Source organism: Equus przewalskii, chromosome X (assembly GCF_037783145.1).
Source record: "Equus przewalskii isolate Varuska chromosome X, EquPr2, whole genome shotgun sequence".
NCBI lineage: Eukaryota > Metazoa > Chordata > Mammalia > Perissodactyla > Equidae > Equus > Equus przewalskii.
The window spans coordinates 25483444-25498100 of record NC_091863.1 but is presented as its reverse complement, the minus strand read 5'-3'; the positions used below and the strand labels follow the sequence as shown (position 1 = coordinate 25498100).

The following is a 14657-nucleotide window of genomic DNA, read 5'->3' as shown; positions in this document are numbered from 1 at the left end:
CTGATGTTTGAGGAGAATTGCATCTGGACGTTTGTTCCTTTGCAGAGTGAGCGAGCAAGAGGCTGCTTTGGAAGAAACTCATAGATTACTGCAACAGTTCCCACTGGACCTGGAGAAGTTTCTTGCCTGGCTGACAGAAGCTGAAACAACTGCCAATGTCCTGCAGGATGCCACCCATAAGGAAAGGCTCCTAGAAGATTCCAAGGGAGTAAGGGAGCTGATGAAACAATGGCAGGTAAGTCAAGTGTTTCTCCTTTAGCGCTCTCGTGAATCCACGTGAACAATGCCCAGCATTTGTCCTCCTAATTGATATACTGAGGACAAAATAAAATAGTTGTTTTGTATGGCCTGATATATTAAGCATTTGAGCAAGAAGGACAGAGGCAGAGGGAGAAGGGAAAAGTCATTTCTTATTTCTTTTAACACCCCCATCTCGAAACAGTACTTGTTTTTGACCAGGAAAAAACTCACACCTAGAGCAAGAGCTTTGGTCAAGGAGAAACTTTGCTCAGAGAAATAAATTAGGAATTGGTTGATTCGATTGAAGAAGTTGCCATTTTTGAGTGTTTATTTAATATTTTACAGGGAAAGCATCTGTACGAATTGTCTGTTTTATTTAGCATTGCTAACTGAATCAGTTTCCCTTCATTACTTTCAAATACGTTTTGAAATGTTAATCTGGCATTTTGTAGCTTCCTTTCTAACATGATCTGTGAAAATCAAAATGAGATGGATAAATTTGTCATAGTTAATGATCATACAATATTCAGACAATTGTTTTTCCTAGAAACAAAGATTGTTGCTATGAAGTTTCCTGTGCGTAAACAGTAAAAAACAAAGTTGAGGGTAGTTGTGTTTAAATGAACTCTTGGTGAGAATCATATTCTGCAGTTCAAGAAGATTCTTCCAGTTTAATTTTAGTGTCTGATTTAATTTTCGTGAACTATTAGAGTTTTGTGATGTAAAGTTGAGTTTTCTGACTTGATATAAAAACTTTTCTAGTATCTCAAAGTTTGGAGTGTTAGAATAATATCAATTTTTTAGGCTAACTTCATTTGCTCATATTTTTAAATTATGATGAAGAAAACGATAGCATATCCTAGGTTGAAAAATAATTCCAAAATCAAATCATAATAAGCCAAGTTTCTTCTCCTCCCCTCCTCGTTGTTCTCTCTTCCTTTTTTTCTGTTTTGCTGTGAGATTTGATCTACTTTGCCTCTCTTATGCACAGAGTAGCTCACAGTGGCAATTTACAGGCCCTTGGATTCCTCGTTCTTGCTTTCTCATTCTCCTTGGACCCCACTTGCTCCTTCACAATGTATGTTGAGTTCGTTTGACCATTTGGAGGTAGTTTATTTAGAACAATACCTGACTTTATCTTCACAGATATCGCCCGTGGCTTGAGAATGTAAAAATAGTGCAAGGCTGGATTTTTTTGGTCACTCTTAAATGACTGGTTAGAAGTGTTCTGCTGTAACTTATTTGACTTATGATCTTTCATAAATAAAATTTTATTTCTCCTTGGAACTATCCATAAAACTATCCTAGAATTTTAACAAATATGTGGGTTCACATATTCTCATCAGCTGTGGTAAATAAAGAGTAAAACTTCAAATGGATTTTTTTAGCAGATACTTTGAAAATAAAGAATAGTCCCATGACTCAAAATAATTTTATAATAGGGATTTAATAAAACATTCCTTCAATTAGGGCATAAGTCTGGTTGATGCAAAGGTATATCCATCTATCTCCTATACATTTTATGTTTATATCTTCAGTACTATACAATGGAAATTCCTATGTGATTTCCTAATCCTGAGAAACCACAAGATTCTGAATCATTAAAGAAAAGAAATTGCCATGTTTCATAGCTGTATTTACTATGGAAGAATGGAGAATAAACTAGATTTTGTGTTTAGATTTCCGATCTTTCTTTCAAAAACATTTGGAAATTATGCCGAGGAAACTTTCTTTAGCTTATGCTGTATTACTCATAAAAATGTATTTATTCTTAAAAGCCACGTGAAACTCCCTTAGAGTTCCTGAAAACCTTAGACATATCATTTTCCCCTTGGCTATAGTCGGGCTAACTAAGATTCCAACATTATTTTAAAACAGAGACAATTTTCTCATTCCCTCTCAGTTAATATTGTGTTTTCTATAAATTCCAGTAGCCTGAGGTTGAAACTGCATTGCATAGATAGGAAGGACATTTATAGCCAGCTCTGATTTTCAGTTAGATGGCTGAATAATGGTCTTTTGATGAAAGATTTGGAGATGGCGTGAGAAAAAAACTCTAGTGAAACTGTTGATTATTGTTAATGGCACATTTCGAGTGGCAGAATTGAATCAAGATACTGGGGTTTAAAAGCAACAAATGGACATGCCCAGCTTGAAAGTAAATATCACTATATGCCTTAGATTACATGCAATTTCTGTATTTCAGCTAAATGGTTTGCTTTTTTTTCCCTCTGAAGATGAATTTTTTATTTTGAACAGAAGGAATTTTCTATAGTATGTGTGAAGGCAAAAAGTGTAACGGTATGCCTTTTCACTTCATTTGAAAAAGCTGGTAGCATTGTATTCATTGTTTGATTCATGCTGTAAAGCAAGAATAGTTCTTACATATTAAAAAAGGAAGCTCCAAATGCCTACCCAGGTCAACAGCTCTCTCAACAGATTCCTATATATCTGTCTAGCCAGAAGCAGTGATGTTTTACTTTATACAAACACTGCTGAATGGAGACAGGGGATGAAAACCTTCCCAAAATACAGTTTGCTCGATGACTGTCAATTAGTTGTTCTATGTATGGAGATTCCACCTCTTGCTAGACTACCTGACCATCACTGTTGTTTTATCATCTCCTTCATAGGATATTTAATTCTTCCGGCAATAATCACAATTCATGGGTTCTATAAGCATATGTGTGTTATGAAGCACGTGCTTCCTGGATGGAATTAACCTGATTAATTCCACTCGAAAGCCATGAAACTTTCTTCCTTATAGTAGAAGAAAATGTTATTTGCTTTCCTTACTAAAAGCAAGGACGTTATAGTTGTCCTTGTACTTCAGGATGAGGAGATTTTTCTTACAAATGGTGTTATTTCTGACAATCTAGCTGGAATCTTAAAGCCAATACATTTTTATAGAATACCATATAGAGCCCTGAGAGGTGACAATTTGAGAATTTTTAAATTGCAAATTTATCCTTAAAATGAAGAACTATATTCGTGATTGAATCAGATTCTTCCTGTGTCCGAAACGTTTCTGCTTTGGGCCTCAGAGAATCGATAAATATATCCACAATTCCGAGTTCTAACATAAAATCATGGGTAACTAACTGAAAATGGAAAGACTCTGTATCTTTGCTAATATTTCACAAGAATTTCACCCATCTTAACTGGTTCCCTAAGCATCCCTAAGACAGAATCGTACTACCAGCTTGTAAAGCAGGGGTGTGGGTGTGGGTATGTAGCGGAAAGAGACGGTCATAAAGGTTGCCTAATTAGGATCTTTTTCTCAGTAAGAGAAACTACAGAGCAATTAATATTTGAGATTTCTTCATCTGTGATCTGAGTCCTGTCTCAGGCTATATCTCTCAACCCACTCCCTTTCTCTGATTTCTTTTGTTTTATCCCTGTCTCCTCCCAACTCCCCCCATTATAAAAATTCTCTTCTGTTAGACAAAACATTTCCAGAGAAACAAGTCTGATAAATTTTGAATTGTACATCAGAGTACACCTGTAAACTAAGATCTCTTAGATTTCTAATACATTATTGAAATTGGGGAAGTAGCTTCTTCAATGTTTCTCACAAAAATCTTGGCCCATTGGTTAATTCCAAAAGAAGAAGGAAGAATGCAATCTTAGTAACACAATTAGTATGCTGAATAAATTGGATCCTCGTATTTCTCGGGACATCTGAGAATAGAGAGGTGGTCTGAGGATCTCTAATTCTAAGAAAAGGAAACTCTTTGTATTCCTTTCTGTTGCTACAATTTGAATTGAGTTTTATATGTATTTTTTAATCTTGCTACTTTGGTGTCTAAAGAATACGAAAGTTAATCTTGATATTTTTCTTTTGCCTGGTGATGGCTGACTACTGTTTTGGATATGTAAAATTTTTGTATATATTATTTTCCTAAGCGCTTTGATTAATTCATCAAATCTTTATTCAACACCTGTTAAGTACCTAATGTCGTGTTGGGACTAGCAATCCAAACATGATTGGAGAGATGCTTTTCAAAAACAGTTTAGACAAAGTGCTAGATTGTATAATCAATTTAATAGATATCAATCCACATTTTTCATTTATTTTTTTAAATTTGTATTCAGTTTATTTAAACTAAAAAAGAAATGGTTCACCCATTTCTCTCAGCCCCCTCCTCCCACCTCTTGTAACCGCTGATCTGCTCTCTGCGTCTTATGTCTGTGAGCTTGTTTTTTTTAGAATTCACATGTAAGAGAGATCATACAGTGTTTGTCTTTCTCTGTCCAACTTATTTCACTTAGTATCACATTTTTGTTAAATAGAAAGGAGTAAAATTAACAGAAAATAAGAGAGTCTGTCACTCTTAAGTGAGTCAGTATTATTCTGTGAATCTTTGGTTTCAATTGCTTGTATGCACAATGTTGAGAAAGACAGAGACAGAGAGAGTGTAGGGGTGTATATGTGTGTATGTACATACTGGGTCATTACGTAACATATATTTAAAAGCCTCTGTATTGGAATATGATATCTGACTTTGGAATGTTCCTATTCTGGAGGTGAAGATGGATATGCTGAAACAAAATCATAGTAGTGTGATGAGTATTGTAGGAGAGGGCTAGGCAGGGCCTAGTAAAAACGGAAGGTAATTAAGGTAAGCCTTCCAGAGAGGCCAGAAAACTCCCCTGGGACAGTGTTTTCTGGTCTTGCTTATAGATTGGAGGAGCTTTAAAAAATGCTGATCCCTAGGTTCCACCCCCAGAGATTCAGATTGGATTGACGGCAGCATGTCCTGTCCATGATCCTCATGTCTGGCCAAGGTTCAGAACCTCTGTTCAGAGAAAAGTTAGAAGAATGTGTTAGGAGTTAGGTAGGTATACAGAGTTAAAAAAAATTAAAAATTAAATTTTTTTGGCAAAGGAAACAGTATGTCCAAAGTCCTGGACAAGGTGGTAGTTTGAGAATCCGAAGGTACTTCTCTATGGCTGGGGTGTGGTGGTTACAAGAAATGAGATCGGAAAGATGAGGTGAAGCTAAATTATGTAGAAAAACAACATGGCACAATGAACGGAGTATGGGCCCTGTAGGCAGAAAGACCACTTATTTTACCACTTGTTGCCTAACCTTGAAGTCCCAATTATACTCTTCCGTGCTATGAGTATACTAGGTCACAGGATTTTGTGAGGATTAAATGATAGAATACATGTAAAATGCCCACCAGAGAGGCAGTGTTGGACTCAAAGGGCTCAGTATGTGTAAGTTGTCTTTTCCTCCCTCTTGCCACCTATATTTAAGGGTGTAGACTTTACCTGTAGTCTGTGGAAAGTCGTAGCATTGTTTTAAGCAAGGAGATGGAATAAGCAGACTTACGTTTTTAGAAGGTCATTTTGGTAGCCATGAGGAGAATGAATTGGAGGGATATGGGAGCTGTCCAGGAACAACAGTTAGAAAGTTAATTCTGTAATATTCAAAGCAAGAAATGATAATTAAGGTGGTGAGGTTGAACAAATGAAACAGATGTGTGAACTATCTGGAGGTAAAAATCAACATTGTGATGTTCTTTATGAGAGGCAAAGGTGAGGGGAGAATGGGACATTCACTGATGAGGAGTCACTGATCGCTTACCATTTGCATGACTGAGTGCCTTCACAGAATTGCAGAATTCAAGAGAAGAAATAGTTGTAGGAAAAGTCAAGAATGTGGTCAGTTTTGAGTTATCTGTGAGTAACAGAAATGAAAATATCACCTCCTTTGAAGCAGCTGTGAATATGGATCTAAAGTTTGGAGAAAAATCTAGGTTAAAGATATAAAATTGAAGGACATCAACATGGAAGCCATAGAAATACGTGATATTACACACAGATCTGTGTTATTGTTAGTTGCATTTCTCCATGTTCCATTCAGAAATACACCGAAAGGTCACCAAGATATCACTTATTGCAGCACATAATCGGTATTAAGTGATGCCATCTTCTATGTTATTCAAAGGAACATAGCTGTGGAAACCCTCTTAATGGTTTAACCATGAAAAAAGGCAAAGAACTAGCAAAGCTTTGGTGTAAAATTCATACTGTGGAAAAAGTAAAAGTATTTGGGTAATGTATCCAAGATCCTGAAAAACTTTCCAATAGGGACAACTAGTTTCTTCTTATACATAAACATGGAAAATTTTATTTTCCCTCTTGTTCTCATGGAGCTGCTATAAAAAGGTCACACACATTCACAATACTACGACTTGCAGTACTCAAGAATGTATGCAAGAGCCACATGTTTGTCATCATACTATATTCAGTACTTTATGATGTTCCAGGTTTGGACTCTGAATTTCCTGTCCATCACAGAGAGAATCCAAAGAGAAATAGTAAAAGTAATGAAAAGTTTAGAAGAGGAGTTAATGAGGACAAAGTTTCAAGACTGGCATTTTATCTCCTACAGAAAGAGAGACTAAATATAGAAAATAAGAATCCATTTATTTTTGTCCAATGATGAAAAACAACTATCGCCTCAATTAAGGCCAGATGAATTTAGTCATTCGATTATAAGGGTTGTAACATTTTGGACCATGTTACCACGGTCTCTTTCATATGTAAACATATTAATTGAATGTATTGGAAACTTTAGAACCTACTTTTCTGGATATTGCCATTAAAGTTATCTATTATCTGGAATGATACAAGGGAAGTGCTAAATTGAATAGCTTTGTAATTCAATTATTGGATTCTGTAATTTTATATATACAAACCAGAAGGAAGGCCCACGTAGGGAAGAAGACACCGTGCATAATGAAAAGTCAGTTTTGATAGCCCCTAATAACGGTTGTCATTTATTCCTCACAGAGCTTTTGTGAGGATCTTATAAGGTAATAAATATAAAAGCACTTTGAAAAAGCTTTCTTCAAGTGAAAGATCCTTATGAATGGTATGAATTGCCATTAGACAAAAGTCAAACTGAAGATATAAACCTGATAGTGTACTCTTTAAAATCAATGGATCAAAATTACGTTAATTAATAATGAGCATAATAATAACTAATTTTTTCATTTTTATAATTGACAAAACACTTTTTCTTTCATTTTCTAATTTGATTCTCACTGGAAACCTGGTATTGGTCCCATTATTATTTTTATTTTGGTTGAGAAGAGTAAAATTAGAGTGCTCAAGTAATTTAGCTACGGCTGCTTCCTTGAAAATCAACTGATTTGAGTTTTATCACACCAGATTAAGAGGGAAATAATTCAAAATAAAAGCCTATTAAAGAAATGTTTAGTTTTCTGGGATTAACAACACTGTGTATTTCTCCGATTATTAGGATATATAATGATAATAGCTCACATTTTGTTTAATATTACTATGTGCCAGCCAGTGTGCTAGGGGTTTTGCTTGCATGGTGCACTATCAACCTCGCCTTTCTACAGATGAAAAAACTGCAGCTTTGAGAAGTTGGGTAACATCTTCTAAGCTCACACAACCGCATAGAGAGAAGTCAGTATTTGAACGTAAGTTTCACCTTCTGACCTTCAGCTCATCCTACTATTTTACCCGTTACTCTAAACTGACTCAGCATTCCAGGCAAAGGCCCAAGATACCCAAAAGCAAGTTTCAAATCATTCACCTAATAAGAATTTGTTGATTAACGGAAATACTCTTACTTCCTAAACATCCATTGTCCTTTACGTTTTTCAGTCTAGTTTCTACATTCACCTCTCAATTGACACACCTCTCTATGAAACCACCATGACTTTGAAATGCAAATGCTTTTACCAAGTCCTTGTTGCCCTAGAAATCTATGCATGCTTTGTTATTGTTGCCCACCACAGTCTTCTGGAAAATTCCTCACCTTTTGACTTGCTGGGGTGCTGTATTCTACTAATTTTCTCCTACTTGTCTAACGTTTCATTCTTTCCTCTTTCGTTATCTGAGGCCCTATTCTGGGCTCTCTTTTCTGTCTTCATTAATCTCATTCTCTTCATTCAATAGTCGATCAGTAGTTACTAAGTGTAGGTTGTGTGCTAGGTGTTAGACCAGAAACAATCTTTTGTCCATCTCCTTTAATCCAATGATTTAAGATTTTTTATCTTTCCAGTAACAGTCCCATATTTCTTACTGCATGTGGGCCATTTCTTATTCGAATGTCTCACAGACATCATAAACTTCATATGATCCAAACAGGCCATATCTTTTATACCAAGTCTTCATCTCCCGTCTTGCCATTCACCACCTCACCATCTTTTCAGTCTCAGAAATTTCAAACCAAATAGTCATTTCTACATCTCCTTCTCACTTGCCTTGCTTTCTAGTTCATTTTCAAGATCGATTGATTTACATCCCTAATCCTTTGCACCCATTCCTTTCTCTCCAGTCCCCTTACCACTGCTCTAATTCATGCTCTTATTACCTTTTACCTTCCACCACTCCTTCCTGCCCACCGCATTGCTCCCATCCAACCTGCAGATTGCCATTTCCAATTAAGCTTCCTAAAGCATAGCTTAGATTGTAACTAGATTATAAATTCCATGAGGGCAGGGATTTCATCTACTTTATTCACTTGTATATTCCCATTGTGCAAGACACTGCTTGGCACATGATAGGTGCTCAATATTTGTCAAATGAATGAATGAAAGAATATATTATTCCTCTGTTTGAACATCTTTTATGACTTCTCAAAGCCTTCAGAATATTCTACAAATTCCTTCACTGGACCCTCCACGATTGGCCCCCGATCTCAACTTCTAATCCTACTTCTTAATTTTCCTCTCCATATACCTTCAACTCCTACTAAAATGTACAGCTAGCCAGCCTACTTGTGTGTCTTTTGATGACCCTGTTTCTTCTTATGAGCTTCCTTTTCCTCAACTCAGTTTACCCAGATGCTGCCTACTTCTCAAGGAAAGCCATTTGCAAATCCTCCCTTGTTCCCTGAACCCCCAAGCTGGAAAACATCTTGTCTCCCTCTCAGTTCCTGTAGGCATTTCTCTGCACTTTAAATGATGTTTAGTGCTTTGTATACTGTATTAGAGAGGCTGGAGGAGATAGTGTTTAATATTGTGGACTTTGAAGCCTGACTGCCTAGGTTAAAGCGTGATTCTGGTACTTACTGACCATGGACACATTCCTTAATTGCCCTCAGTTTACACAGCTATAAGGCAGGGGTAATGATAACATCTACCTCCTCAGGTTGTTATGAGGGTGATACGAATTAATATATGTGAAGTGCATAAAAGAGTATTTGACACATAGTAAGCAACCAGTAAACATAGCTAGTATCATGTTATTACTATTATCAGGGGTGTGTGTATGTATGTGTGTATATATTTATAAACTTTTGTATTATTTATTTCACTATAGACTCCTTAAGAACACAATCCTCATTTTATCTGAGTGAAAAACTACTTAATAAAAAATGAATGAAGTAATGAAACTCTGCTGGCAATACTGGCTACCATGAGTGTTGAAACTCTGACTAAAGAAAAAAAAACCTTTGTCTTTTCCAACCAAGAAAAAGATTAATATTCTTCAAGAGATTTTAGTTCTTAAATGTCAATATTAGCTCATGTTTGAAAAGCTCTTTAAAGTCTTCAGACACAAGCAAACCTTAAGACCCCCATTGTAAGCATACTACACTGAAAATTAGAAAGAGCTATTTTATCTTTCATAATGACCTCTTTTGGGGAAATAAATTGACTTGCTGCCCTTTCTTTCAGCCAGACACCAGATGTTGAGATTCCCTGAAACACACTTTGGTAAAAACAGTTTATTTTTCCAAACGATCCGACCAACATTGGAAGCCACATCAATAACTGTTAATAAAATTGGTTCAATGCATCCTATGAGGCAGTAGCACTGAAGACAATGAGAAGGCTGGGATTATTCACTTGCTTTCTTTGATCTCCATCAGAACCTGGACAAGATCTATATAATTTCAGGCCTCTTCTCCAAACAAGAATAGAAAAGTTTAGGAAATGTTCGACCACAGAAAAAGTCAAAGAATTTTTCATCACTTTCTCCTTCCCCCATCCTCCAACCTCAAAGATTTTTTGAGGGTTAGTGGTCTTTGAGAGCAGACTTTCTAGGCAAAAAAAAAATTATATTCCTTTATGTGGTTGGTAGCAATGCCCCCCCTTCCTGTTGGAAAATTCTGAACGTGTGACTTGGGGGGATCAAATAAAAGAATCTTCAGTCTTGTATTTACAAATTACTTTTTAAACGAACTTCGCTGGTATATCTCTTGTGCCTTTCATAATTCTGATAATAAAAACATTTCAAGTAATAGTCAAAGACTAATAGTATTCAAAATAATTTAGATTATCAGCATGTGATTTTCATGCCACATGGGGTCCATTTGCAGTTTACATGGTTTTCTAAATTACGTTAAAATAAGATGTCAAAAAGTTCACATTTTTTTCATTTTTAATAACATCAGTCTTTGAAGAAAGGTTATTGAACAAAGGTCTATGCATAAATCAGCCATTCCCTGTAGAGGTAAAAGAAGCCGTTATACCTGGTTATGAAAGAGAGTTTCATAATGCAAGAGAAATAAATCATTCCTCGCTGGAGATCGTATTAGTCTAGATGGAAGAATGTCTATTTCCTGATAGTGAGAAAGCAACAAATTACTTTTGTTTGTTCCTGCATCCATGGTTGTCCTTGAGAGGTCTGTTAGCAAGTTGACTATTCAATATTATTATTATTATAACTTACAACGATCTGAGCCATTATAAACATAATCTTTAAATTCTCTCAAGATTTCAGTTTTCCTCTCTAATTTCTATTTACTTCCAACACCTTTTAAAATATATTATTCCTCAGGTGTTGCAGAAAAAGTTATTCTCTGCAGAAAGCAACATTTCACCTGCTCTCGGGAGCCAACCACATTTCACCCCAATCCTTTGCTCTCAAGTCAACAATTCAATATTGGATTCAGTTCAAGGCTGTGGCCCCAAATGGAATGAGACCTGGATATTTATGAACTGCTTGACCAGGCATTCTTCTCAATGATTTACTCCATAAATCCTATTTTCAGTTTTTACATTAGTTTCACAAATGGTTGGGAAACTGTTGTACATTGCAGTTTTGAAAACTGAAATGAGTATAGAGAGCATTTTTGCCTACTATAGGACAGTGTTGAAATTTTCTGTTTTGGAGTAGAAAACAATTGTCATTATTTGGATGCAACCATTGGATTGATTAGAGAACTCTAAATTCATTTCCCATGCAAGACCTAAAAGAAATTTTGTTATTCATGCAATGTATACACATAGCAGAAACATACTTTTTGAGTGGATTCCTGAATGTGACTTTTAATGACAGCCATTGAGGAGTGGAATCTGCCATAGAACAGTAAAAAGGTTTGAGGATCCAAAGGTTGATAAGAGCCGTACTTGGCCCCAGAGAGAAATTGATAGTGGTGGGACTTGGGGGAGGAGGGCAGGGAGCTCTAGACAAGGAGGTAAAGGTCATAATTAAGGTGAGTGCAGAGTCCTTTGGTCTCCTAGAGGAGGGGGCACCTCCTGCGCACCTTATGGGGAGCATCAGCTAAGAATTTTGGTGAACTTTTGCTGCATAACAAACGTCCAAAACTTAACAGCTTAGAACAATAACAGTGACTTGTCTTACACATGAATCTACAATTCAGGCAAGGTTCAGTGGGGGCTGCTTGTCTCTGCGCCTCGTGATGTCAGTTGGGGCAGGTTGACTGGCCACTGCAGGATCCAGTTCCAAGTGGGCTCACTCACATGCCTGGCAAATTGGTGCCAGCTGTCAGTTCCTCTTCTGGTGGGCCTCTCCACTGGGCAGTTTGGACTTTTTCACAGCATAATCGCTTGGTCCCAAGAGCAACCATGCCAAGGGACGAGAATTTGAAGCTGCCAGCTTCTTAAGGCCTGGGCCGGAAACTAGCATAATTTTGCTTCTGCCATATTCTATTGGTTAGGCAGTCACAGAGCCCAGATTCAAGGGGATGGCACATAAACTCCACCTTTCCATGGAAGGGTCTCAAGTTTTGGGACCACATTGTTAAACTGCCATAGAAAGCTTCTTGTAAAAGACGCTGGGCTAAATATTAAACAGCAACTGGGCATTATCCAGGTCAAGAGAAGAGGTTTCCTTTGCCCAGAATACCCTTTCTCTCCTCGTCTACCCAGCTAACTCCTACTCATGCTTCAAGTCTTGGTGAAAACCCCCTTCTCTCAGAAGCATTACCTGGCCTTGCCCCCAAGTAAAAAATTAGATATAAACCAGTATACTGATGTTTTAAAAAATTTAAGGATTTTTTCTACAACAGTACATAAATAACTTTCCTCCTTGCTTAAAAGCTGTAAAAGACTCATGATAGTAACTCTATAGAACAAAAATAAACCTTAAATGCAATGAAGTATCTCTCAAATAGCAAGACGGGTGCTTACATTTTTACTTCCCTATTTGCTTTTTTTTCTCTAATGTTTGCCCCAAGGTATTTTAATACACATCAGTGTGTATCAACTGATTTTTAGAGTATACCTGTTAATAACCTCATTCGCATAGCTCTGCTAACCTGGGCACAAGGTAGCCTTAAGGAGGTCTTAGTTTTTCTCGGTTTAATCCATCCCTCCTATCATTCTCTTAATGCGTCTTTCTCCGTCTTTCTCTTCCTCTCTCTCATGTTTCTCATTACTTTTTCTTTTCAAGTCACTTTCAACTAGGCAGAAAATGCATTTCACGTCTCCGTGCCTGCCTCCAGGCTCTATCTATTTCACTCACCCGGGACTGCCCTTTCTGAATTCTTTCTCTCGTTTAGCAGCCCTCTATTGAAGCTGGACAAATGATGGACCCTCATTTCTTAGAGGGCCAGAATATCATCTTGAGCAAGCAGTTAAAAGAATTCAGCAAATCAAAACATGAGCTAGAATGGATGAATCTTGAAGACATTATGCTAAGTGAAATAAGCCAGACACAGAAGGATAAATATTGTATTATTCCACTTATATGAGGTCCCTAGAATAGTTAAATTCATAGAGACAGAAAGTCGAATAGTAGTTGCCAGGGGCTAGGGTTAAGGAGATTGAGGATTTATTGCTTAACAGGTACCTGACTTTCAGTTTGGGAAGACAAAAAAGTTGTGGAGATGGCTGCTGGTAATGGCTGTACAACAATGTGAATGTACTTAATGCCACTGACCTGTACATTTACAAATGGTTCAGGGAGCTCCTTTCTACTTGCTAGATCGGATGCTGCCTGACTGATGAATCACTGAATAAAACCAAAAGAAAATAAATAATGGTTAAGAGTAAGTTTTATGTTACATATATTTTGTCACAGTAAAGAAGAAAAACACACGAACTAACAGACTTTTTGAGGGACTTTTTATGGAAGTGGTACGGTATCAGAGAGGGCAAAGTCTTATTTATAGGTCAAGAGATCTGGGTTCTGATTCCGACCAGTAACCTTTGTCACCTTGGGGACATCAGTGGCCAGGGGGATCCCACGTTTAGCTTCTGGGAACTGATGGAGCTAGACAAAAGAACTGTTTCTCCAGGTTCACAACCTGCATCGTGTTTACTTGGAAAGTTTATTAAAAACGCAGTGTCAGAAGCTTACTCTTGAGGGATGGGCCGGGGAATCTGCATATTTAAAGAGCCCCCGGGTGGTTCTCGTGCCCGTTTAAATTTGAGAACCACTGGGCCAGATGCTCACTTAAGGCCATTTCAGCTCGAAAATTTGACAAATTTTGATTCTGCCAGGCAGATTCTCTGTGCTTATGCAGGAGGAAAAGAAAGAAAATATTAGACTTTCTGCTTGTGTTGGAGAATTTTTCATTTGGTATCCTCATCTCCATAGCTTCGCCAATCAGGAGTAGTATTGTTTATTCCTCCCACTGTTTTGGAGAGGCATGGGGAAAAAGATAAGCCAGATGGTACCGAAGAAGATTTACATTACCATTTTCGGTTTTTTTCCCTTTGCATGTTATATAAAACTGCCCGTGCCTGCATCTGAGCCATGATCATTAATTTAATGTTAGGATCTAATGGCTCATGACATTAAATTATAACTTAGCCTAACATGACCTAATTACAGTATCAGAAGGAAAGTTTCTTTTCTCAGGTTGATTCCTGTATCTTAAATCAATTGTATTATTGGCTGAATTTTTCATAATTATGTCTCAGGCTTGGTTTAGGGAATCCTTTCTTTCACAGAAATGCATTTTCTTAAACAGGATCTACGTTATGATCAATTTCTCAAAAGTAAAGTTAAGAAGGGGAAAAAGGTTTTTGTTTTACTTTGATTTGGGGGATGTGTGTGTGTGTGTGTGTGTGTTTACAGTACTACAACAGATTCTGACTGGGACTATATATAAGATAAAAAGTGAAGTAGGGGGCTGGCCTGGTAGAGTAGTGGTTAAGCTGCGTGATCTGCTTTGCCAGCCCAGGGTTTGCAGGTTCAGATCCCGGGCACGGACCTACACACAGCTCATCAAG

General features: G+C 37.1%; 1 protein-coding gene across 11 annotated transcripts in view; it reads left to right on the top strand.

The window, feature by feature from the left end:
• The window catches only part of DMD (dystrophin), a 2264041-nt gene that overhangs the window by 1795856 nt on the left and 453528 nt on the right, over positions 1-14657 (top strand). For all 11 annotated transcript variants that reach the window (XM_070604303.1, XM_070604310.1, XM_070604305.1 and 8 more), the window contains one exon: positions 46-235. In XM_070604303.1, the coding sequence (XP_070460404.1) occupies positions 46-235 (190 nt within the window). The remainder of the gene's footprint in view (positions 1-45; positions 236-14657) is intronic.